Here is a 26,891-nt window from a genome sequence, read left to right on the forward strand (position 1 = left end):
AATTAACTAGATACAAATCTAGCCTGAATAATTGATAATCAATTAAAGCGAGATATGAAATAAAAAAATCCAAATACTGAAGTCAAAATGATGAGATATCTTTCAATAATGACTTAGTTAGTTTGTAATTAAATTACGTTTCTGATTTAAATGAACAAAATATCTCGAAATAACAAATTACTAAGTTAAAATTCACAATTTAATATGACAAAAAAATTTGAGTTACATAATATGGACAAAAGTGTCCATAAGATTGAGATGAGATTGAGATCATATACATATATAACTGTAACCCATAAAACATTGTAAAAAGTGTTATTTTTATGATGTACAAAATGTGTATCTAATTCACTACTATCTAACTCGCGACCATGATAGTTTGCAACTTTTCATTTGGAACTGGGCAAAGAGTAACTCTTGAAAAATCGAATAGTTCGCAAGAAGCCGCAAGTAGCTCGAAAGTTTGGAGTAACATTTCAAAATAGAGTTTGTACTAATAAATTACATGAAAAATGTTTGTGTAAAAATGTAAAAACTATTTTATTATTGTATTATTCATTTAAAGTAGTAAATAAAGCATTTATGACAAGTCATTCACAATTTCTGTTGAGTTTACAGTACAGCACATGTTCAATTCCCTTTGAAAAAGCAGTCATCAAAAGGAAAAAGGAAAACACGTATATATACAGTACGTAAACATGTCCAATAAAAATGTTGAACCTCCGCATTAGGTGTTGAGTAATGGGATAATGGGATGCTTTAGAAGTGCACAGCAGATCATTCACACAGTCAGACATAATGTACTTACTAATGTCTCACCCCATCACATCACACTTGTCTATCTCGGTCAGCACACATGTGGATTAGTAGTTGGTGTTGAAGTATTGGCTCCTGTGTTTGCTGAGTAAACAAACATCTTTAGGCCCTGCTCACACTTACCTGTCTATTTCTTCCTCCTATTTTCCCTGGAATAAAGCCATCCAGTGTGTGGATGAAGGGGTTCAACCTGGAATGCGGAGACGGCTATAGGGTATAAAGGGTGATAGGATGCCTGTACATGCCATTTTGGACATTTTGCTGCACTTCAAGAGAAAGGAGGAAAAGAGCAGAGCGTTTCCACCTGGGTGCTCTAATGCCTTGAATAATAAATATCGCAGAATGAGACAGGTGTAAGACACAAGAAACATTTTTTCAAAGTAATTCCAGTTATTTCTACTTTTTGTGTAGGTTCTGCAGTAGATGTTAATTTACACATACATTTTATAGGACAAAAATATTAGGACACCTGACTTTTTCAGCCATTTCTTACCCAAAATTTTGCCACAAAGCTGGAGACACACAGTTGTTTAGGATGCTTCGGGATGCAGTAGCATGAATTTTTCCCTTCACTTAAACTAGGAGACTCAAGCACCTTCCAGCATGACGATGCCCCTGTGCACAAAGCCATGAAGATACGTTTTACATGGGTTCACGTGAAAGCTTTCCATAAAGCTCTGACCTCAACCTTTTTGAAAACCTTTGCGATTATTTGAAACACTGACTGCACCTCAGGTCTCCCTCACCTCACTTACATCAGTACATTAATTTACTAGCACCCTTATTGCTGAATGAGCACAAATCTCCATAAGCACACTCCAAAATCTAGTGGAACATCTTTCCAGAAGAGTGAAGGTTAGTTTAAAGGGAAATGGGGACTAAATGTGGAGTGGGATTTTGAAAAAGCACATACAGATTTTATAGTCAGGTGTCCAAAAACCAAAAAGTGCATGTGTGATCGAACAATCGCACAAAATATTTCTATAAAAATTGCGATTTGAGATCAAAAAAGAATATGATAGAAATAATGTTTTTTATCATTACATTTTTAATTACCAGCACTTTGACACACTGTATACTCTCAATCTTCAAAAGCATAGTTCTTGTTATCAGTTATGTTTGACGAGCTTATAATATATATATATATATATATATATATATATATATATATATATATATATATATATATATATATATTTTTTTTTTTTTTGTGTGTGTGTGTGTGTGTATTTGTCTCATTTCTTTCTGTGTTAAGAAATCACACAAGAAAACTTTCCTAGTTTTGAAAACTTAACCTTCAAACCTCCTTCCAAAAATATATCCAAGTAAACCTCTCTCTAATAATTTAATGTTTTACTTTGTTAAACAGCATTGTTTATTTTTATATATATATTTTTTTCGAAACCAAGTTTACAAGAGCTGTCTGGCATACCTTGTTACTATAGAAACAAGAATATATTAGAATGAGTGCATTAATATAATCCTTGCATCTGGTGCTGTTGCACTTTCGAATCACTTCGATTTGAGAATTAAACAACAAAGTGGTGTAACTGTACATTACAGCCCAGTGTTTCTCTGAGGTTTGAGCAAGACGTGATCATCGCATTAGTTAGCTGATGGCAAAATGAAATACGACTGTCTGTCTTGTAAGAATGTCGGATGAAGGAGGTCCCTATCAACATCCAATTTACCTCGAATAATGAAAGCAGGACTTTTGTTTTTAATTAAAGTGAGACCTTTGGGCATGATTATAGGTAAAGCGATTAATCACTGCTCTGGTCCACTAAAGGGGCAGTGCTTTGGTCTGTGCGAATCACAAATGAAGCAGTGGCGCATGAGCAGACTTCACATGGATTTGCCTTGCCATGTGAACTAATATGTGAATATTTTTCAAATTCAATCCACCCCCTGTTAGCAGTGTGAGAAAGCGGAGCCAGTTGTCTGATGCAGAGAGTCACATATACAAGGCAATCTGAGATATTTTGAGAGTTTTTTGATGAATGCAGGTCAAATACATAACTGCTGCTTCCTCCTGGGCCGATCAGAAGAGCCTGCAGTGAGGTGGTGTTTGGGTAAAATGCACAATGCTAGACATTTTTTTTTTTGCTTTAGAAAGACTATTAATGACTGTAAGCTTAACCAGAGAATACAACAAAACTGAAAATACTCAGCCAAAACTGAAATACATAGCTATTTGAAGCAAAGAATACATTTAAAATGATCATTTATAAACAAAAAAATATATCAATTATATTATTATCAATATAATATAATAATTTATTTGCTTTAATGCTTATGAGAAAAAAAAGGTTGGCAATGTTGTGCAGTTGTAGCGTCAATGCTTCACAGCTAGGTTTAGTTTGGATGATCACTTACCACATGTAAAGTTTGACTTTTTCCTAATGTCCATTTGGGTTCTTCATCCTTTCCAGATTTCTTCTAAACTGGTAAACTAATAGGGCACGATTGCACAAACATTCCTAGATTGCAGTGGCATCTCAACACATTTACATTCACATTTATTGCATTTGGGAGGCGTCCTTATCCAGAGCGATTTACATTTATCCCATTCATACAACTGAGCAGCTATGGTATTAAGGATCTTGCTCAGGGGCCCAGCAGTGGCAGCTTGGTGTGGCTGGGATTTAAACTCATGCCCTTCAGATCCAAAGTTCAAATGCAGTTGAAATAATGTCACACCTATTTTTCTAGTGTTAATTGTGACAAGGTTACAGCTACTCAAGTGACCTCTTTTTTCATCACTACAGTGAGCGGAGCTTTACATAACCCACAACACACTGAATCTTGAGGCAAAGGCGCTCTGAGGTGATGCACAAAATGGTTGTAAAGAGTGATGATATGAGTTACTGTATCCATCCTATATTTGATCTGAACCATTCTTACTCTCCTCTGACCTCTCTCATCAAAAAGACATTTCCGCACAGAGGAGTGCTGCTCACTGGTTGTGTCTTTTCTACACCATTTTGTGTAAACTCCAGAGACTAGGGTGTGGGGAAAATCCCTGGAGATCTGCAGTTCCTGAAATGCTCAAACCAGCTTGCCTGGCAAGTTTTATATATATATATATATATATATATATATATATATATATATATATATATATATATATATAAAACTAAGGATTTAAAATAAGCTTTGGAAAGCATCTCATGTCCTTGTAATGGCTTTGTATTAGGGGACAAAACAAAACAAACAAAAAAAAGTTGCCATGCTGCATTATTTCTTTCTTCCCTGATCAGCCTTTGCTCACTCTTTTCTGTATTCCCTTCTCCCTTCATCTTCATCTCTGTTGTCCCCATACATCTACAGCAGTGAAAAACAGACACATGCTCATTTGCCATTATCTGATTGTGAACTTTTTTTTCTTCCTCTGAAGTATGCAGCTGCTTCCCTCTGTTGGCAAGATCTTATCATGATTGCGAATATCACAAAGGCGCAATCCGTTTGTCTCTCCACAGGCAGCCACCTGACGTACGCCATTTGTTTCTTTTTTGTTTTCGTTTTTTTTGAAGATGCTGTGGGTGCTTGATTGCACTTTAATCCGCTTCATTTACAAGCCGAACATAGCTAACGATTTTTACACCTAATCCCTCTCTATATTTACCTATCTGGAGGCAGCTTGTAAAACCTGCAGTTCTGCTTGTTATGGTGCTCACATCTGTCTGCATGTTTTAACGCATAGTAAACACTTTAGAAAAAAAAAGAGCTCCGATCGTAGAGCTCTTTTTGACGAGCCGCCTGTCACCAGCTGGAGCGAGAGGGGCTGCTGTCAAGGTCACTGTCCTTATCTGCAAATCTTAGCAATTTCCAATGATCCATGGCTCACCACTGCCCTTGGAGAACGTCACGTGAGGGTTTATGTAGGTAGGCGAGCGTATGCTGGGTGGCCTTTAAGGCCGTATTTGCTTTCAACGCAGCATCAGGAGTGACACTATGGTCTCTCGTTGTACGGTGAAGCTGCTTAGTGCCTATTAATCAATGAGGCTAAAAACAAAGCTCTGATGAGCTAAAAGGTCACCTGATCTGCTCGCTGACAGTCCATTTCAAATCTGCAAGGAGCTCATTTACACAACTGCTCGTCTTTGTCATCTGCTGGGTTACTCTTTGTTAGTGCCACCATGTGAATCTTTTAGAATGAAGGCTAAATTATTGATTTTCTTCATAGATTTTTTTTTTCCATTATGATGCATGAAATGCAACTATTTTATTCAGACTGACTATAAGTACATATTACTTGGTTCTCACAGGGACAATAATGAAACTGAAATGTGTTATCATTTAGTATTAAGCAATAACAGGGGTTCAGTGCTCACCTAACTGAACTGCTTACACAGGCTTGAGTTAAAGTAGAGTAGACTTGAGTTAAAGTAGAGATACAGTAGGTAAAATATGACAAAACCTTCTTCAACTACTTCAAAAAGGATGAAGCTGCAATTAAGAGTTTCTTCCATCATTTATTCCTCTCAAAATGTTCTGTTCACTTCTGAACTGACACTGAACTGTATGTTGGTGATACCACCAAGCGCCAATCAAAACGAGTTTAAAACAGCGTACTCTACCCTGATTGGTGGCTCGCTGTGTGCTGGAACAGTTTTTTATTCGCTCAATAATAAAAAGGAACGACTGATTTCACAAAATGTAGTAAAAAGTGAGATATATGAAATGTAGAAAAGTTAAAGGAAAAGTCTCCCGAAATGTAAATACTTCAGTAAAGTACAGATACACAAAAAAGCTACGTAAGTACAGTAACAAATGACATTTACTACGTTACTGTACTCCACTGCAGATAAATAAAGTAAGTAATAAATGAACAAAGGACACAAAATCAGACTCCGGTAGGTGAAGCGTTTTCTTGTGTTTATTCATTCAATTCTTCAAAGTAGCTCACAGTTTTTCTTGGGCCGCATAAGGGAAAAGCCTCACACAGAAGCATTTGCGGATTATCTATTTTTTCTTCCACTTGTGATATAACAAGGAGTCCACACTGAGCAGCTGGAATCCACTCCACAGCAGAGCACACCGGGGCCCATTGTGTCGGCATATGAGTACATTCGATTGTTCATCGATTTCCATTTCTCGCCTGTGCATTGTGCACGTTGCGAGTCGAACGCCCTTCATCCGAAGCCATCTAGATCGATTCTGAATATTCATTCCTCGCAATTCACTAAGGAACTGCATTCCTCTTTTTTTTTTTTTTTCATCGCCTTTAACATTCTGCCGCCTTGATCCGTGCGATTTACTCATCAAAATTTGGAGCATGAAATCCTCGTCACTGAGGCTCGTCTTGCTTGTCTCGTCTTGTTTTGGGCTCAGAGGCATCAACCAGTTTCCCTTGCTCCTCTTTCTCCCTAATCAGTCACACACATTTGCACAGCCATACACACTGGGTTGTTCTGCGTGGTAGAGGTTACTGCTGGAGCTCTAATGACGTGAAGAGAATGTGCCATTTCTCCCGGCTGGAATTTCCCTGTTTCATCTCTCCGCTGCGTCACCACAGAACGGTGGCGTTCACACCCCGGGTTGCTGTAAGAGCTTTAGCGCTGCTTCTTTCAAGCGAGACTGATATCTGCTCCTGCACCGCTCTTGACACTTGTTCATTGTTTGCTGTCACCTTATCAGCTTATCTATGGGGCTAGCTGGCATATGCACAATAATGAGGATGCTATTGCATCTGCTTTGGCATTATTGCTCCAGCTGTGTCTCCAAAAACCCAAATCCAGCTGAAGCTCATGGCTTTAAATGAAACACTATGGCACGTTCTTTCACACAGAGACTGATGAAACTGATTCAGAGAAAGGATCACTGATGCGACACCACAGCAAGGAGATCTGTGTAACTATTACTTGGAATTTTGACTTTTTTTCCAGCATATAAGATATTATTCCTACTGTTCTGAAGAAGCATCTGGTGAGACTTTCTGCTCTCTTTCACAAAGCTTTCCAACAACTTGTTTAAATCGTAACGTAAAGGTTTTTTTATGCAGAACGGCTGTTTTTACCAGTCTGGCTCCTTTCCAACACGATCTTTGATCATCATATAAAGATCGTGTAGCTAAAGTGAAAACATTTTGCTGTTACCTATTTACAAGTTCTTAAATCTGAGGGATTACTGTATGTTCTCTGGAGAAAATGTTTTGTAATTTTCTTTTGTTCATATCATTAATGGCAATAGGATTGCAGCCCACAGCAACATCTGATGGGTTTTCCAGGACCATTAAACAAATATCAGAGGTTCCCAAACACTGGCTCGTGGGTAGTTAGGGTGCAGGTAGGTTTTAAAACCAAGCTGCAATAGTGTGATAGTAAATTTTTAGGGGGCTCTGGTACATCTAGACGTCTAACATTCGTCAGAACAAATCTAATGCATTAGGCAATATAACCAAGAGCCTTTTAGATACCCAGTACACAAGCACACATAAACACACACATATTCTACACTTATCCTCCCTATTATTCCAGCTGAAATGCTCGTTTAGAAATAGACGTTTTAGACTTATAAATGACAAAGCACAAACATTACCCCTTTCTAATCTCTATTCATTACCATTTCAATTTTTTTTTTTTTTTTTTTTTTTGAGAACAGAAACCGGTTTACTTCAACTTCGGTTACTTTAAAAGTTTTACGATCCTTAAGAGCACCTTCCTCTTCAGCAGAATATTTAATGCAGTAAATAAATGCAGCTAATCCTAAATATAAATCTCGTTATAGAAGCGAAAAACTCAGTTTTCCTCATGGGGATCAACAAAATATCCTCAAAAAAAAAAGCATTTTTATAACAAAGGCTTAATTTGATCAGTTCTATTTGGAGAAATGTTATCAAACTAATATTATTATTATTTTTTACAGCTTTTTTAATATATTTTTTTACTGCTGCAGCACTTTAGCGTTGCTTATCAGCACTTGTTTTACAAAAGAAATGATTGAAATTCGTTCCAAAGCTTTGTTTTAAATGCCTTTGTGGGCTACTACGTGACACAGCAAAGAAGTATTTGCCCTTTTTTTTTTAAGGAGAATATATGTTTAAATCCTGATGATGTCACAGCACAGACTGGCTTCCTCTGTCAGAGAAGATGTCATCGTCCAAACATGGACATTTTCTGCGGTTTTATGTTTGTAGATGTCATGATATTTTCTAATGGATATTTCCTAAAGTTGTCTGTTTTTCCCATTATAATTAAAAATAAATAAAGCACTGTGACTCCAAACAGAAAATTAAGATGAATGCATGACCTACAGCCAAACACCATGTCCAGTTTGGACCCCTGTTAATCAGTGCAACTCCTCAGACTGAAATCTTGGAAAGGCAGACTTCAGGCTGCTCATGATGATAAAGATGTTAAATGCAGGACCAGCAGTGAAGGTAGAAGCACAAATGAGTGCAAAATTGAATTCATGCATTAGGGGAATATACAAGGCCCAACCCAGTCAGTAACCTGAGCTCAGGATCGAACTCTAGAACAAGCTATCATGGTCATGCAGTGAGCAGAGAGCTATAGCTGTACAGCTCCATTGGATCAATACAGATTGGGATTCCATTGACTTATTCATACTTATTCAGTAACCTTTTTAATATTTAGGAAGTCACCTTGAATATTTTTGAAGTGTACAAAGAAGACAGAGAACCTGGATGAAAACCCATGCAAACACCAGGAGAACATGAGAAACCCTGCACACACAGCGACCCGAGATCAGGATTGAACCTGTCGACCTTGAGTTGTGTGGCAGCTACACTACTCATAGTGCTACCATGATTCTTATTTGGATTCCTGGCTGAGAAAATTTAGACCATTTAGGGACTTTAAGTGTTTTTGTGACAAAATTATTTTTAAATCCAAAAATTGGAGGAATTGGGGATCAGGGCAGCAATGATCGGTTTTGTGCTAATGGCCATCAGTGAACAGTTTGTAGCCTAAAAATAGTGGAACTAAATGAAATATATATCCAGTGTAACGCAGATGAATATAAGTTCCCATCTGAGTCAGGTTACTCTCAAGATATTTTCTTCATATGATCCCAAAGAGTTTTTTCTTGCCACTGTCGCCACTTGTTCACTCTTTAGGGATAAAACCTAATGGCACTAGATTCAAAATTTAAGATGCTTTGTGACATAAAAATATAAGGGAAAAAATGCCTCTCTAGTTAATATTATTATGTATTTATTAATTAATCAATTTATTTATTTATTATCAGGATAATTATATGTAAATTATTTGTTATAACCATACAGACCAATCAAGGTTGCAAGGTGAAGTCAATTTATTTATTTTTTTATCTCTCAGTATTTGTCTAAAAGCAGTGGTGTTAATGTGCAGTAAATATGGAAAGTTTTTTTTTTTGTATTATTATTATTCATCAATTTAACAAAAGGATTGGTCTGTAGGATTGTTTTGAAGGTGAAGAAGAAGAGGAGGAGAGTGAGTGAGGACTGAAAGAAGAATAAGATGGTGGAAACTGAAGGAGGAAGACTGTAGTGTGAGGTTCAGGAAGAGGTCAGACAGGGGCTCGGTGGTGGTGAAGAGGTGCTGGATGATTGGGCAACTACTGCAGAAGTGATAAGGGAGACAGCTAGAAAGGTACTTGGTGTGACATCTGGAAATAGAAAGGAAGACAAAGACGTGGTGGTGGAATGAGGAAGTGCAGGACTGCATAAGGAGAAAGAGGTTGGCGAAACAGAATTGCAAAGAAGTTGGAAGGTTGGAAGGCTTTTCACCTTCCACTAAGGAAGGTGAAAAGGATTTGTACCGATTGGCCAGGCAGAGGGACCGAGCTGGGAAGGATGTGCTGCAAGGTAAAGCAATAAAGGTTGGAGATAGAAATGTGTTGACTAGTTAGGAGAGGATGAGAAGATAGAGGGAGTATTTTGAGCAGCTGATGAACGAGGAAAAATGAGAGAAGGTTGGATGGTGTGGAGATGGTGAAGCAGGAAGTGCTTAGTATGTAGGCTTAGTAGGCTTAGTAAGGAGGGAGTGAAAGCAGCAATTAATACATACCGGTAAAAGCATGGAGATGTTTAAAAGAGATGGCAGTGGAGTTTTTGCCAGGTGAGAGGATGCCTGAGGAATGGAGAAGGAGTTTGCTGGTACCGATCTTTAAGAATAAGGGAGATGTGCAGACCTGCAGTAACTACAGGGGAATTAAGTTGATCAGTCACACCATGAAGTTATGGGAAAGAGTAGTAGATGCCAGGCTGAGAGGAGAGGTGACCATCTGTAAGCAACGGTATGGTTTCATGCCGAGAAAGAGCACCACGGACACATTATTTGTTGTGAGAATGTTGATTGAGAAGTTTAGAGAAGGTCAGAAGCAGTTGAATTGTGTGTTTGTATATGAGGACTGTGTGATAGCAGTGGAGTGTGCAGTAGGAACGACAGACTGGTTCAAGATAGAGGTTGGACTGCATCAAGGATCAGCTCTGAGCCCTTCCCTGTTTGCAGTGGTGATGGACAGGTTGACGGACAAGGTCAGGCAGAAGTCTTTGTGGACTTTGATGTTTGCGGATGAAGTTGTGATTTATGGCGGGAGTAGGGAGCAGGTTAAGAAGAGCCTGGAGAGCTGGAGGTACGTGCTGAAGAGAAGGGGAATGAAAGTCAGTAGGAGTAAGACAAAGTACATGTGCGAAATGGGAAGGAGGGCAGTGGAGTGGTGCAGTTGCAGGGAGAAGAGGTGGAGAAAGTGGAGGAGTTCAGGTATCTGGGGTCAACAGTGCAAAGTAATGGAGAGTGTGTTAGAGAAGTGAAGAAAAGAGTGCAGGCAGGGTGGAGTGGGTGGAGAAGAGTGATAGCAGGAGTGATTTGTGATAGAAGACTATCTGCAAGAGAAAAAGGGAAAGTTTATAGGACTGTGGTGAGACCTGCGATGTTGTATGGTTTAGAGACAGTGGCATTGAGTAAAAGACAGTAGGTGGAGCTGGAGGTAGCAGAGCTGAAGATGTTGAAATTTTCTTTTGAAGTGACGACGATGGACAGGATTAGAAACAAGTTTATTAGAGGGACCGCACATGTAGGACGTTTTGGAGACAAGCTGAGGGAGGCGAGATTGAGATGGTTTGGACATGTGCAGAGGAGGGACATGGGGTATATATTAGTAGGAGAATGCTGAGGATGGAGCTGCCAGGAAGGAGGAAAAGAGGAAGGCCAAGGAGGAGGTTTATGGATGTGGTGAGGGAAGACCTACAGGAAGTTAGTGTGAAAGAGGCAGATGTAGAGGACAGCGGGGGGAGACAGATGATCCGCTGTGGCAACCCCTAATGGGAGAAGCCGAAAGAAGAAGAAGAAGAAGAATTTCAACAAAAAGTATTGGGACACCAGATTTTTCCAAACATATGTGGTTCTTCTCCAAACCGTTAGCACAAGAGTTGGAGGCACACTCTTGAATAGGATGTCTTTGGATGTGGCAGCATAAAATGTTCCCTTTCAGTTGAACTAGGAGACCCAAACCTGTTCCAACATGAGAATAAACCAGTGCACAAAGCCAGTTTAATAAAGATCTGCTTTACATGGGATAGAGTGGATGATCTTGAGTGGCCTGCTTAAGAGCTCTGACCGCAGCCCTTTTAAAGATCTATGGGATGAAATTGGGACACTGACTGCAGGCCAGACCTTCTCACCTCACCTACAACAGTGTCTGATCAATACACTTGTGGCTGCTTGTAAAAAGTTGGGCTAGCTGCAACTCTTGGGTTCTTATCCAATGCCCTTGGCTGACTCAGAGCTTTTCTGACATACAACTCAAATGACATTGGGATATGGGTAGGTTTGACTTTACTGCCCTAACTGAAAATAATAAATGCCCTTTACAATCATCTCCAATATTGGCCAAAAATAATAAGTCAAAACATAAAATTTTCTATACTGATTCTGGGCACTGCAAAGAACTTTCATGGAATTTTCAAGAAATTTTACTTTATAATTATTGAAAAAATAAAAAAGCCTTTCCCCAAGCTGCCATCAGTGTGTGTTCTTTTCCCATGCAGAACTGATGCACCAAGCAAAATGACAAGAATCGTGCCCTGTCTCCCATCACGCTGAGAAAACGCATGCTCCCAGAGCGTTCTCTGATTTCATATTTAAGAGTCATTAGACGTTTCAGCCTCATGCTGACACAATCATTATTTTTGGCGTTCCTTAAAAAAACGGCATATGATTTTCAACACCGAGGCGGCGTTTAGAGGAGTGATGGAAACTGTAATATGTTTAAAGTCAGGGAGCTGTCGGAGAATTTGAAGATGTCGAAGAGAAGGAACCCTGTCACATTTTAGCTCTGTGATAGAAAACGACTCGACATTGTTAGAACAGAGTTTTTTTTCCCCAGCTCCTTCTCCGCCTCCGGACTGCCATCATGAAGATCCATTAAGGCTCCGTAGACGTTCAGAACCCTGGTGTGTGCCTGAATGCCAATGTCATTTGTGTTGCTCTTTTGGGTGGAAAAAAAAAAATGAAAAGAAAAAAAACAAGAACAACAACAACAGAAAAAAAGTCAAAGGAAAATGTGTTACTTGGTTCTGATAGCAACAGAGGACAGAGTTGGATTGACTGTGCTTTCGTCATTATCTTCACATGTACTACACATGCATACACACACACACACGGTGGTTAGTGGGGTTAGAATGTACTATATCTTCTATGCAAATGTTTATTTCTTTCATCTGTGCCAGTGGAAAGCTTTATTTTTACTCCGACTTTTTTCGGCTTTTCATTAATTCATTAATTTCATTTTTTTTTTTATATTTATCTGCAATTGAAAAGATAACACTTCCATTTGTGTCCCCCGCATGCTTCATGCCACTGGGCGTTCCTCATCCTCATCTCTCAATGTCAATACTGGAAAGTTTTTTTCCTTAGGATATGGTGTCTCTGATGGTTTGGGTAGAAAAAGCACCACTGCATGAGTTTCATGCTGCATGTCTGATGAGTCACAAACAGAAAGAAAGAAGTGTGCGGCTCAGCACCGCTATTAGCTTCATTATCTATTTCTTCTGCTTTTTTTTCACCATATTGTTTTTCCTCAGACAGTGACTGACATCTGTTTACATCATCTGACATCCAGCACTCTCTCCGAATATAAACAACTGCATGTTTTCATTTTTGAGCTCTTTGCTCCAGATAATGATCTTCTCTTGGGACTACAAGCGTACAAATGTGTGAGTTTTTTATTTATTTTTTGCACTGAAATGTAGCTCCTGCTACAGTAGTAGTAGTACCATTTGGGTGATTGATGTGGCACTGTGAGATAGCTGAATGACATTTGAAAAACACCTCAGTCATCCTAGACCTGTTTTTGTGCCACGAGTCAAGACTCGCGATTACAAATGCAGTTGTGGTTTGTGTTGTCAGTGCTAAATCTTGCTGCCACCACCCCACCCATTAACTTTTATTTATAATAGGACAGTGACCTGTGACAGAGATTATCTTTTTCCTGACCGCCTCTGGTTGAGGGAGGCAACCTATTTGCAATTCTGCATTCCTCAGCTGCAGCCGAGTGGATTTGAAGATTACAATTTTTCACGGTTAAATATTGCAGAGAAGGGGAACATTTCATTTCATTTTTCGCAATTAAATTTTATTCCTGTGGATTTATTTTGACTTATTTCATCTTTTCACACAATCTATGTTTTCTATCTATCTATCTATCTATCTATCTATCTATCTATCTATCTATCTATCTATCTATCTATCTATCTATCTGTCTGTCTGTCTGTCTGTCTGTCTGTCTGTCTGTCTGTCTGTCTGTCTGTCTGTCTGTCTAAAATCATATTCATTTATTTATGTATTTATTTAAGTAAAAATATTTCACTGTCACTAAATGCAAAATGGTTAAACCAGTTGTCATCATCTGTCATCTAAAATGTCTATCAAACTTTTTTTTGTTAAATGTGTCTTAAATTAATGAATTGTGCAGACGAATCTTGAATGTCACTAATGAAGGCATCAGCTCAACCAATAATCAACCAGTTCTCTTAAACAGGTGAAAGCTTCAATTGGTGAGCGTATACAGACAGAGCAAAACATAGAATTACAATTTAAAAGAAAAATGGATGAACAACCAAGAAATGGACAAACACTAGTATTGTGCAGTAGAAGTGTGAATCCTCTTGCAATGCAATCACATGAATAAATTTGTGCCGCTAAAATTCATAGATGGCGTACAGAAGAAATTCAGCCTTGTGCATTTTCAATCATTATGATCCAAACCATAGTTTATAGCAGAAAATACTGAAACTGTGCGCCATTATACTGACAACATGACGAAACATTTTGACGACCTTGTTAGTGAACAATGACAAAAGGAAGTGTTATTCTGATAGGAATAAGATGTTCATTAACACAAATACTTACTTTCACGAGATGAACTAATGATTTTCAGAGAAGTACAGGCTTTTGCAAGAAATCCAATGTACTGTGCTGCTTGTACAAATTGTTTTGAAAATGCACTTACTGGTTTGTAAATATTAAGGATTTGACAAATGCTTTAGACAAAAAGTGTAGTTTAAGTACTGAATAAACGTGGCATGCTGTTATAGGAAAATAATCTATAATCAGTTTATTGCCCAGTACTACATAACCTCCCTTTTTTTGCTGGTGTTTACTTAATATAATATTTATATTACATTAATAATGACTCTAAACTTAAGTGCAGTATTCGTGTTGTTTGAGTTTAGGGCTCTGTGAAAGTCACTCGAGATCTTCCACGCCAACCTCAACACCTCATGAAGCTCTCAGGGAGCATCATCAAACTGAAAAGGGTTTGAGCTTCTCACTTCTAGTCAAGGGAAGTCTTCATTCTACAGCATATTATGATATTCTATAGTGTAGAATCTAGACAATCGTGTGCTTAACGACTTTGCGGCAACGTTTTAAGAAAGAAGCACGTATGGATGCGAAGGTCAGGTGTCCACGTACTTTTGAATAGAATAAGAAATGATTACTTTCTTATGCCTCATTATTTCTTTTCTCTCCTTTTTTTTCTTTCATTTTCTTTTTTATATTGTTTAATGTTTAATATGTTATATTGCTGTAGTTTGCCTGGAGCCTCACTTAAGAATTTCATTGTACAAACTGTCACTGACATCTGTACATATGACAAATAAATCTTGAAACTTGAAACTTATATTGGCAATCCATTTTAAAACAAGAACAATTTGGTGTCAAAGCGGTGGTCCTGGCATCCCCATCACTAACTACAGTGTTCATTGCTCTGTCTGCCCCTGTGGGCACTGTTCTGTCCATTATTGACACAATATCTGCACCTATATTGCAATTCTTTTTAAAACGAGCCCAATTTGGTGTCAATGGGGTGGTCCTGCATGGCATCCTTATCACAAACTACAGTGCAGTGTCTATTACTCTGTCTGCCCTTAAACTAAGCATTCATGTGTCAGTAATTAAACAGATGTTCGAGAGACATAAAGACCGGACTGTATTATTTGACCCTGTAGAGCAGCAGTGGCAGGAGACCACTCACATTTTGCAGATGTTCTAGACAAGCGTGACCTTTAAAGTGCTGCATTAGATATAGTGCACACGGGGAGGACGGATCGCATAGCTGCCAATATGCTTTTCACACTGATTACACAATTAGCCTCGTCCCCTGATTATGTTGCGTTTACTTCTTTTGCCGTCGCCGACTTCATTACTATCGGCACTACCGATGGCATCGCCAGCTGCGTGCTTAGTGAGACAGAGCGTTATGCCACGCACCTTGCCTTCTTCCTCTTCATTTCCTTTCTAATGCAATTAAAACGATATGCATTTCATTTGTAACTAGTTATTATGCTGCATTTCGTATCGAACCGAATTACGGAAACATTATATGAACAAAAGTATTGGGGCACCTGAGTTTTTCTGCCAGATGTGGTTCTTGCATATATGGATTTTATGGTCTGGTGTTTATAAACTTGATCATATACTGAATATGTGTGAGTGTATGTAAGAGTGTGTGTGTTTGTTGTGTGTGTGTGTGTGTGTGTGTGTGTGTGTGTGTGTGTGTGTGTGTGTGTTTTCAGAACAATACAGCATTATGAAACACCATATTTTCCACCTGACGAAAGCCTGTTTTACACTTAAATGGTCATATTACATGTTAGATTATTACTTGTCACACTGTATGCGATGACCCCAATAAGATCTCGGGTGAATGCGAACACATTCTGAGCAATAACGTGTTTTCCGAGTCAGATTACCCGATGAAGATTCTCTATCAATAGAGCTAAAATTAAAGAAATTGACTAGGTTCGGCTGAAGGCATCAGTCAGCGTGGTCTGGGCTCGTGCATAAAATCGGGCAGTGAGAGTAAAGCGAGGTCTTTGCATGAGAGCTGCAATGTTACATGTTTCAGGGAGGAAAAAAACATTCACAGCTGGGTAAAAGGGGACACCATGGAAAGATTGAAGTATCAAGGATATGTCCCATAAGTGCAGTGTTGCATTTATTACCAGGTACGAGGACTCTGGCATGTAGGATGGTGAGGTTACAATAATTAATATGAGCAAATCAGTATTTCAGTTTTTTTTTTTTTAGATCAGAAATTAAATTCACTTGTTCAACCTTTACATCATGTGCACGTGATAAAAAACATTTCTCGTTGCTTTGATTAAATTGCGAATGCTTTTGTACATTGATTTTTTATTTGATTGCGTACAATTGGATGCTGTTTCCGACATTATCAGGTGTTTATGTCCATGTTGATCAGAATATATTATACTGGTTTCACCTGAATAGTCTTAACCCCCTAAAACATTTACGCATTAGTTCATTGAATGCAAAATGGTTACAGTTTTTCTGAGTTGCTTTGAAGCATTTCTCGAATCATCCTTCATTTTTGCAAACCAGTAAGTGCATTTCTTAAAACAATTACAAACAGCACAACACGTTGGATTTCTTGCAAAAGCCTAAACTTTTCTTAAAATCCTTAATTCTTCTCTCAAAAGTAAGTATTTGTGTCAAAGAACATCTCATTCCCATCAGAATGTAAAATCCCTGTGTCATTGTTCACAAACAAAACCATTAAAATGTTTAGTCATGTTGTCAGTATGACGCTGCACAGTTTCAGTATTTCTTGATATAAACTACGGTTTGGATTTCGGTGATTGAAAATGCACAGAATTTAAATTTCTTCTGTACGGCATTTATGAATTTCAGCAGCACAAATGTATTTTTTTATTGCATATTTGATTTCTATTGATTGCAAGAGACCAGACAGGATTCACACTTTTACTGTACTGTACAATTGTTCATTCGTTTCTTGGTTGTTCATCCATTTTTAGAATTTATAATTTTGTAAATTGTTTTGTATACACTCTCCAATTACGTAAAGGTTCACGAGATTCACCTGTTTTAGAGAACTAGTTGATTATTGGTTGATCTGATGCTGGTCACTCGCCTTCATTGGTGACATTCAAGATTCATCTTCACAATTCATCAATTTAACATTTACAAAAAAAAAAAAAAAACGTTTAATAGAGGTTTTAGATGATGACAACTGGTTTTATCATTTTGCAGTCAATGACTTATGCCATGAACTGATGCTGAGATGTTTTGGTGGTTAAAACTATTCAGGTGAAACCAGTCTAATATATTTTGATCAACATGACAACTGATAATGTAGGAAACAGCAACACAATCGATTAAATGGATGTGCCAAAGCATTTGCAATTTGATCAAAGCAACAAGACGTTCTTACGATAAGCACAAGTGACTAAAATGATGTGGAGGTTGAACAAGTAGTTTTAAAAATTTCATTTCTGATCTGAGAAATGCTCTAAAGCAACTGAGAAAAACTGTAAACCAGTTGTCATAATCTGTCAAGCTTAAATTTCTATTCAACTTTTTTTTTTTTATAAATGTGTCTTGAATTGATGAATTGAAAAGATGAATCTTAAATTTCACTAATGAAGGTGAGTTGAAAATTCTCTCCTCCACGTTAACCCCATACTTCTTGTTGCCTTCTGCCTTGCTCGCTGTTAGCTTCGTAAACTAGCCTACATATGTGGTGTGTGAGAGCCAGGAAACGATACACCAGGGGTAAGTTGAAAAAGCTGTGACAAGAAATAAGTTGATGGGTTGAAAACAGCACTCATTGAGAAGAACAAATATTGTTCACGTCACCAAATAGATTAAAAGTAAAGAAACGAGCCTGTTTTGAAAATGTAAGAAGCAGAAAGTACAGATATTTGTGTAAAAAGTGTAATGAGTGAAAGTTAATAGTTGTCTGAAAAATGACATCAGAAAAATCTACTTAAGTACAGAATTTGTACTTCATTACTTCCCATCTCTTGTCTTTAACCGCTTTTCTTATATCCTTAATTTATGCCATTGGCCACTTGGAGGATTCACAGTATAGATTTTATTATACACCGATCAGACATAACATTATGACATTATAGTATTATTACCGGTGAAGTGAACAACATTTATTATCTCTTCATCATGGCACCTGTTAGTAGGCAGCAAGTGAACATTTTGTCCTCAACATTGACGTGTTAGAAGCAGGAAAAATGGGCAAGTGTAAGGATTTGAGTGAGTTTGACACAAGTGTCAAATTGTGAGATCTAGACGACTGTATCAGAGCATCTCCAAAACTCTCTTGTGTGGTGTTCCCGCTCTGCAGTGGTCAGTGTCTATTAAAAGTGCTCCAAGGAAGGAACAGTGGTGAACCGGCAACAGGATCATAGACAGCCGATGCTCATTGATGCACATTAGGGGCGAAAGCTGACCCGTGTGTTTCCAATCCAACAGATGATCTCATGTAGCTCAATTTGCTGAAGAAGTTAATGCTCCATGGGTCTGGACTGTTTTGGCAGGAAAATAGGAACCAGCACAGTATTAGGCAGGTGGTCATAATGCCTGGTCAGTGTATGGTGTAACATATGACTATAAACTCATGAATATATCCAAATGAGGGGAAAATGAGATCTTTACCAATCTCAAAATAACTACTCTGTACCACCACGGTGAGCAGAAAAGCATCTCAGATTGCTTAATGATATCGATTTTTAAGAACATGCAATAACAGGAAAAAAACACTTTGAATTCCACTTCCTGTCAGCCAACAACAGGAATCTGAGGCAACGGTTGGCACTGAACCTAGACAGTCGATGATCTGAAAAAAGATCAGATGATGTTTATATACTGTCTATATATATATAAAAAAAAAAAACGTTCAGCCTGTATTGATTCGAGATATTGTGGAGGCTAGCTTCACACTTCAGGCGTATTAATGATTAATGATGTCCGTTTTCATATCTGCAGTGCTGAAAATAGCTTTTATACAAGATCCCCAGTTTCTCGACCCGTATTTCGTTCAATTTTGGTGCGTGTTTAATCTGCAAAGCAAATGGCTTCAACAGCTGCAGGCCGCGGACTTAATCAACTGTTGAAATTTCTTTCTGAGAGGAGCCTCTATTCCACCCACTAAAGAGCAACCAGAGTGACAGACATGCCAACCACCTGTCAGACACACACACACACACACACACACACACACAGATGGAGGTGAAAGAGAGATGAACTTCCAGTCCATCTACCTTCCATGATTTGGCTGGAGTGTTGTAGGAGGTAGAGGAAGTGGCGCTCTAATTGGACACGTCTGTCTCGGTCTCTGCTCTGGACTCAGCTGGCCGGAGCATGATGAGAGCCAGGAGAAGGGCACAGTATTATTTTTAAGACAGAAAACCACTGAAAGGGAGTAATAACACTCGTAAGATTACACCTGGCTTGGCTTTACTCTCACTCCAGAGCTATCACTCTGTCTCTCAAGCTCTTTCTCTTTCTCTTGTACTCTTTGAGGACACGCTGTAGTATTGGGCTGGATTTCTCTTAAAAGAAATCTGCCAGGATTGGTTAGAAAGGATCTGGGTCTGTAAATGAACCTGAACTAATGATGTCCTGAAAGTACGGTGGTCCGGGAAAAGCCATCGCATGAGGCTGTGGCTGAATTCAGACACAGGCAAAAGTTTGATATTTGAGCCTTATATTTCAGCACAACTATGTGAGAATATTTCAACTGCAAAGATTATGCTGATTAGGATTCAGTTTAACAAACAAGCTTTTTAAAGCTATCTCAAACCAAAGTGTTTTTTTCCTCATGTAGTCAATGTCATGAGTTAAATAAAGTATAGCTGCATGTCATAGCAAAACAGATACCTTTAAATCAGTTCATTTTTCTTTTCACTTTTGGTGGTAATTTGACTTTAACTTAACTTTTAGTTTTTAAGAAATACAGATAAATTTTTTATTACATTTATATTTATGTGTATAGCGCTTTTAACATTGTCTCAAAGCAGCTTTATACAGATAAAGCAGTGATAAAAGCATGTATGCATTTGTTTCTTTTAATTGCAAGTTTGTCCATAATGAGTGAACAGTGGCGACTATGGAAAGGAAAAATTTCCTGAGATGGCATGAGGAAGCAACCTAATTGAGAGAAATCACATTTAAAAAGGAACCCATCCTCATCTGGGGGGCACCGAATGTCCATTCATTACAGTTCCATCATTGTTCAGGGTCTTTACTCTGGATAAGTGCGTCTGCCAAATGGCGTAGTTGTTAAGGTGTGCAGTGTAAAAGCAACCTGTGGTCCTGAGCCATTGTAGTAGACTGTTGAGATTAACCACGTCCAAAATACATCCTCTAAGATCCAGAATCTCATGGATCCCCAGGCCGTTGATGCAAAATCTTCCCCAGGTGCACTGAGTGGCCTTCATACAAAAGAGAACTAAATCCAGAGGCAGGGCACCTGAAGGGAGGGATTTCAGTTCCGGAAATCTTCTTTTAGACACAAATATATTTGGGGTATATTGAGGGTATAACATCATAAGCCACTATACCATTATATATGGACAAAAAAATTGAGACATTGGACTTTTCCAGCCACATGTTTTTCCTCCCAAAACTACATTTTCACTGCACTTGAACTAGGAGACCCAAATCTGTTCCAGCATGACAATGTGCAAAAAACGAGCTATATGAATATACAGAATAGTTTACATGGGTTGAAGTGGAAAATTCTGAGTGGCCTGCTATAGAGCTCTGATCTCAACCCTACCGAACACTTCTGGGATGATTGGAATGCTGACTGCATCCCAGAACTTCTTCTATATATAAAGACAAAAGTTTGTGTGGGGTGAGAGGTTCTGACACACACATATATATATATCCACACATGCTGTTTTGACTCTCAAGGTTTCTTCCTCATCTAAAGGGAGTTTTTCAGGCTACAGGTTGCCACAGGTTTGCTAATTGGGGATCAATACACTTATTTAAATTTTTGTTCTAGAATTCTTACATTCTGTATAAATGAACTTGGTTCTGTTTTCTAAAAATGTAAACAAACTAGTAGTTTTATGTAAGCTATTATGACCCTGACCAGGCAGCTACTAAGGATGCAAGTTCAAATACAAGCTCTTTGTCCTGTAAGCTTCATATCTTTCTATTCATACTTATGCAAGAATCAAACTATTGCATGTGAGACATTTGACTTCTTGTTGAACCCTGGGATATTGAGTGTGTGAAAAAGATGAAAGCAGCCTGAGTATGCATTATGTTCCGTTATTCATTTGATTAGTACCAGCACATATCTAGTTTTGGTCCATTAGTTTTGGTAGATCTTTTTTGTATTGCAAATATCTATATTTATTCATACACCGGCGATATAAATAAAGCTCTTGAGTTCCTAAATTTGCATCTATATTGCATAGTGCAGTTCTCCTTGAAACTAAAGATGTTTCTGGTGTATGAACATTACAAAGTCTGCTTCTATTTGGAATCTTATCTGAAAGCCTTTTGGGACTGTGGGTGGGGCAGGGGGTATTAATGTTTGGCTTCAAACATGCCATCAATTACAATTAGCCTTTCCCTCATTAATGTGTTTGTTTTTCCCCTGGTATTTCACAGTTGTCAAAATAAATACCCAACGATATTGTTTACTCATCCACTAGATTCGGTATTTAGCGTCCAAAGAAGCGAGCCGTCAAAAAGTCAGGAAGACACGGCAGGTGTTAAAGCGAAGGCACTTTTTTCTAAATGCATCTTGTCAAAGTTTGGATCATCTCTGCACAGTTACTTTGTCCAATTTTAGGACGCTTCTGTCAAGTTCTTGTGCGCGTTCGCCAGACGACGCAGTGAGTAGGAGTTATTGTACACCTCTTGACACCTCTGTGCCAAATTACAGCAGAACCCCTTTTATTTGGCCCATTTTCAAGCTAAACTTAACCATAGTTGGCTCTCTGTCATGGCGTAAAAGCAGACAAGATGTACTTTTTTTTACTGCACTCTTTCGCTTTGAAGGAACTGTGCATGGATGAGCACTTTTTTTTTCTCCTCTAAATTTCTTATTGGGTCTTATATTTGTAAACTTGCACATCCCCTTTGTGGTTTCTGATGTGCCATTTATTATGTATTCATTGTTGATTTTTTTAATGAATGAATTAATGAATGAATGAATAAATCATTTGTTTATTTAGTTTAGCTCTAATGTTTATTCAGTGGCACTTGGATCAGTCATTGCACATCTCTAAGTTTATAAGCTGCTGTCTTTATATCCAGTCACTTCTTCCTTAACTGATGATGTGAGTTTGGAGTTCTCCAATGATCATGTTCTCCAGATAAATGTGACTTGAACACGTGATCGTATTTTCCTTTTTTTTAGGAAAAGCAGATTTCTGCTAGAACGTTAACTGCAAGCGTGTGCTGGGATAGTGTAGGATTCTGTGATTTCTCTGTATACTGTGCATATGCAGCTCAGGTGGTGGTCCAGCAGTATCCCATGTTCTGAACGCCACTGTCCAGGTTCAGTTCCTGAGCAAGAAACCCGTCCTGCAACTGTGGGCTTTTAGAAGACAATCCCAAGTCTGGTAAAAATGTGAGAAAATGGCCTTCAACATAAAACCTGTGGGAACAGACGGAAAACAACAACAAGAACAGCAACATGCACAGCTTATATCAGGAAACTTGTTGCGGTGTTCAGTATCTGGTTCAATTTAAAACTTTGCTCTCACTGTTGTTATCAGGGCGTTTGACAAAACACTCTTTCAGGTCCACGCTTCATGCATTTATCTCATGCGCTAGAGCTCCAGACACATAATTTCAGACTCAAACCCTAAAAACACCCCCTCTAGTTTTAACAAAAGCTTAAAGCATTGTAATTCACGAGGGTTTGACTGGGACCGATATACAGTAAATATGGATGTTCAGTTTCTAGATCTATCTATCTATCTATCTATCTATCTATCTATCTATCTATCTATCTATCTATCTATCTATCTATCTATCTATCTATCTATCTATCTATCAGGGCTGTCAATCGAATAAATATTTGTTCGATTGAGTAATCGCATGAATGTCATGAGTTAACTCGTGATTAATCACAACTTAATCACACATTTATATCTGTTCTAAATGTACCTTAAATTAATACTTTTCAAGTTTTTAATACTCTATAACAGGGGTCACCAGCCTTTTTGAAACTGAGAGCTACTTCTTGGGTACCATTAATGTGAAGGACTACCAGTTTGATACACACAGTTTTCAGTTTGATCTGAAATAACAAATTTGCTCAATTTACCTTTTATTATATGTTATTATTAATAATTAATGATATTCATCTATGTGAAGACACTGATCATGCTAATGATTTCTCATAAGTATCAACAATGATTTATCAAAGTAGGAAACAGCTATTTTTAGAAAAGGCCCGCGGGCTACTCATGTGGTCCTTGCGGGCTACCTGGTGCCCCCTGCTCTATAATCATGTACATGGACAAAAATGGAAGCTTGATGTAAATGTATGTTTTGTATTAGTGAAACCAAACTCGACATAAAGCATGAAGAACACATTTTCTTGTAAATGTTTTAAAGTAATTATGATGTTTTCAATTACGTAACTCATCAGGACACCAAACGGAACTTATGTTTCCACACGGACGGTTTTAATTGCCGGATCATGGTGTTTTTTGGTGCTTGATTCGAGACTTTTTTGTAAATATTGTCAGACAGAAATGCACGCGTAATTAATGTGTTAATTTTTACATCTATCTATCTATCGATCTGTCTGTCTGTCTGTCTGTCTGTCTGTCTGTCTGTCTGTCTGTCTGGTTATATGCCTATATGTCTGTATGAAGAGGTAACCATTTATAGAGAGCAGTTACAATGTCATAGTGTATATATTATATAGTTACACCTCAGTGAGCATGCTGTCCTTTAGTGATAAAAAAAAAAAAAAAAAAACCTCAGGCCTCGTGAAAGTAAATTAGAGATTTGTTCGCTTAGTTCCTTCATTCGTCTGTTCATTCCTTCATTCGTCCGTTCATTCATTCATTCATTCATTCATTCAATTTGTTAAGGTTGCATTGGATTCAGAGCCTTACAGAACTACAGGGGACAAGCCACACAGTCAGGCTTATTATGTCGTGTTCACTATCATCACATGTGATTGAAAGGCATCTGACTGGAAGCACTTATTATTTACGTCGAGTAACAATTATGTTATATTGAACGTCTGCATGATAATTGAACACTAACGATGCATGATTATTTTTTTCCGCAATGTAAATTTGATATAAAGTGGGTTTATATAATACACTTTCCTATCATTGTTTCTGCTTTTAATAAGAAACTAGTATGTATTAGTGAGTATTTTTTATTTAAACACTACATTAAACCTTTAACAGAACAGGATATTTGGAATTGTATACACATAAATCCCCTGCCTTGACTCTAAGAGAATCTTTGGCATGTTGTAGAAAGAAACAGCGGCAGAAGGATAAGAGGCGAATTCCTCCTGTTTTTCACTGCAGCTGTGATCCGAACATGCTGTATATCCTAAAACTCATCAGTTTTCTCTTCTTTCATCTCTCTGTCTTGGTGAAGGGCGAGGCGAGTCAGTGGCAACGTTTAAAGGCAGCGAGTTCTTCAGCTACAACCTGTCCCAGACGCCCATCCAGAGCAGCTCGGACGATATCACGATGTCGTTCCGTACGGTCCAGCGCAACGGCCTGCTGCTGCACACAGGAAAGGGGGCCGATTATGTCAATCTGTCGCTGAAAAGCGGCGCCGTGTGCCTCATCATCAACCTGGGCTCAGGCGCCTTTGAGGCCCTGGTGGAGCCGACCGACGGCAAGTTCAACGACAACGTCTGGCATGCCGTGCGCATCGCCCGCAACCTGCGCCAGGTATCAGACTCGGAGATGTTTCACATAAACATTTCACAATTACAGACACTTCCCTATATCATCTGCATAACTACTTTTTTTTGCAGGTTAGCTTGCTTGCTAGCATTAAGATGGAAGCTCAAAAAAACTATAGATGTTACATCTACAGGTCAGAGGGCAAAAATACATATAATAACACACACACATACACACTGAAGAGACAGTATATATATATATATATATATATATATATATATATATATATATATATATATATATATATATATATATATATATATATATATACATATATATATATATATATATACATACTGTATGTACCATTCAGTCCGCATGTCATTGTTACTTTGTATATAAGTGTGAAGAAACCAGTCACGATCCTAAAGTTTGTGGCTAGAAAAGTGTACAGTACATGAATAATCTGACACTAAGGTCGCTCAGATGTAGAAATTAGAAAACATATCAATAAACAACACACAAACACACACACACAGACATAGACACACACATATAACTGGAACGTTAATCTAGCTATGCTAACAAATCGTAGCCATGGTTCATAGCTACGTTTATGTAGGGAGGGTAATTGGTTTTTGTATAGTGACACTAACTAGATATTTGGACACTTTGGAAGCATGACTGAGACCACATATTCAGTCAGACATGTTTTTCATGAAAATTGGATACTTCCCATAAAAAATGAGTGACTGGTGGTCTAAAACTGGCAACCAGTCATAAATCAATTATATCAATTCTGTCCTCGATGCCTATTCATTTTTCATGTTCAGTCTTCTAGTTTTTTTCTTTTTTGGGATGTCAATGACGGCAACAAGGAATCGAAACAGAGAACAGGATTCAGAGCCGCGTGGTGTTCCAGGCATAGCTGCACACACACAGTGGTTTCCGACATTTATCACCATCCATGTTCAAACTTCCAACGCAGTGCAGCTGTTGTCCACAGTAGGTTGTCTTTTGCACAGACATTCAAGCAAGCATGTGTGTGTGTGTACGAGTGTGTGTCTTGATCACATACTGTAGCTCCATAGCCAGACGGAGGTTCATGGCTGGAGCTGCGTTGTGTGAGATCAAGACGGACTGCGTGAGGTCTTGGTTTAATTGGGATCAGATGGCCTCGCAGGTGCACCAGTTCAGCAAGACTACGGGCTGTTTTGGATGGTGTACACATAATGGCAAAAGCCCATAGAGGTGTGAGGGTAAAGGAGGTAATAGCTAAAGCTGCTCCTAGAAACTGTCTTAATTCATGGACCAACCTGAGAAACCTTGCATAAAGGTAAACGTACACACATCCTTCTCCCAAATAGAAGTACAGAAACTCATGTTTTAAAAGAAGTTTGGGCTCTGACATGTACTTAACTAAAAGCAGCCATTACTACTACCTGTTTTAGTGTCACGCTGGAAACTGGACCACATCATATTAATATATAAATACAAAAGAATTTCACATTTTGTAAACTTAAAAATGTGTCCAGGTTGAACAACTACCATATAGAACATAAGCAGACAAAGATAATGATGATCATGTGATCAGGAATGTCTCTGTTTTAAGTCATGTTTACATAACTGACTCCTTCTGTCTCATCCACGTTAACCATATACTACTTGTTGCCTTTTGACCAATGGTGTAACCGGTGCTACTGTGACCACGTATGTTACCACGTCTGCGATATTATCATGGGCAGCAAGTTAGAATAAAGAGCAAAAGTGTAATTCTGCGTGAAACTGGACAGATCTGCCACAGAGACGTTTGACATGAAAAATGTTTTACATACGCCGATGTCGTTGGAGGTGCGGAATAACTTGTGCATGAGGATTGTTGGAGAACAATCCACATGATCTCACTTCTACACCAACCCCGATAGCCAGATTTAAC

General features: G+C 38.3%; 1 protein-coding gene across 8 annotated transcripts in view; it reads left to right on the forward strand.

The window, feature by feature from the left end:
- Positions 1 to 26,891, forward strand: part of nrxn2a (neurexin 2a) — a 399,544-nt gene that overhangs the window by 135,180 nt on the left and 237,473 nt on the right. For all 8 annotated transcript variants that reach the window (XM_046867424.1, XM_046867425.1, XM_046867418.1 and 5 more), the window contains one exon: positions 24,699 to 25,000. In XM_046867424.1, the coding sequence (XP_046723380.1) occupies positions 24,699 to 25,000 (302 nt within the window). The remainder of the gene's footprint in view (positions 1 to 24,698; positions 25,001 to 26,891) is intronic.

This window comes from Silurus meridionalis, chromosome 15 (assembly GCF_014805685.1).
Source record: "Silurus meridionalis isolate SWU-2019-XX chromosome 15, ASM1480568v1, whole genome shotgun sequence".
NCBI classification, from domain to species: Eukaryota; Metazoa; Chordata; class Actinopteri; order Siluriformes; family Siluridae; genus Silurus; species Silurus meridionalis.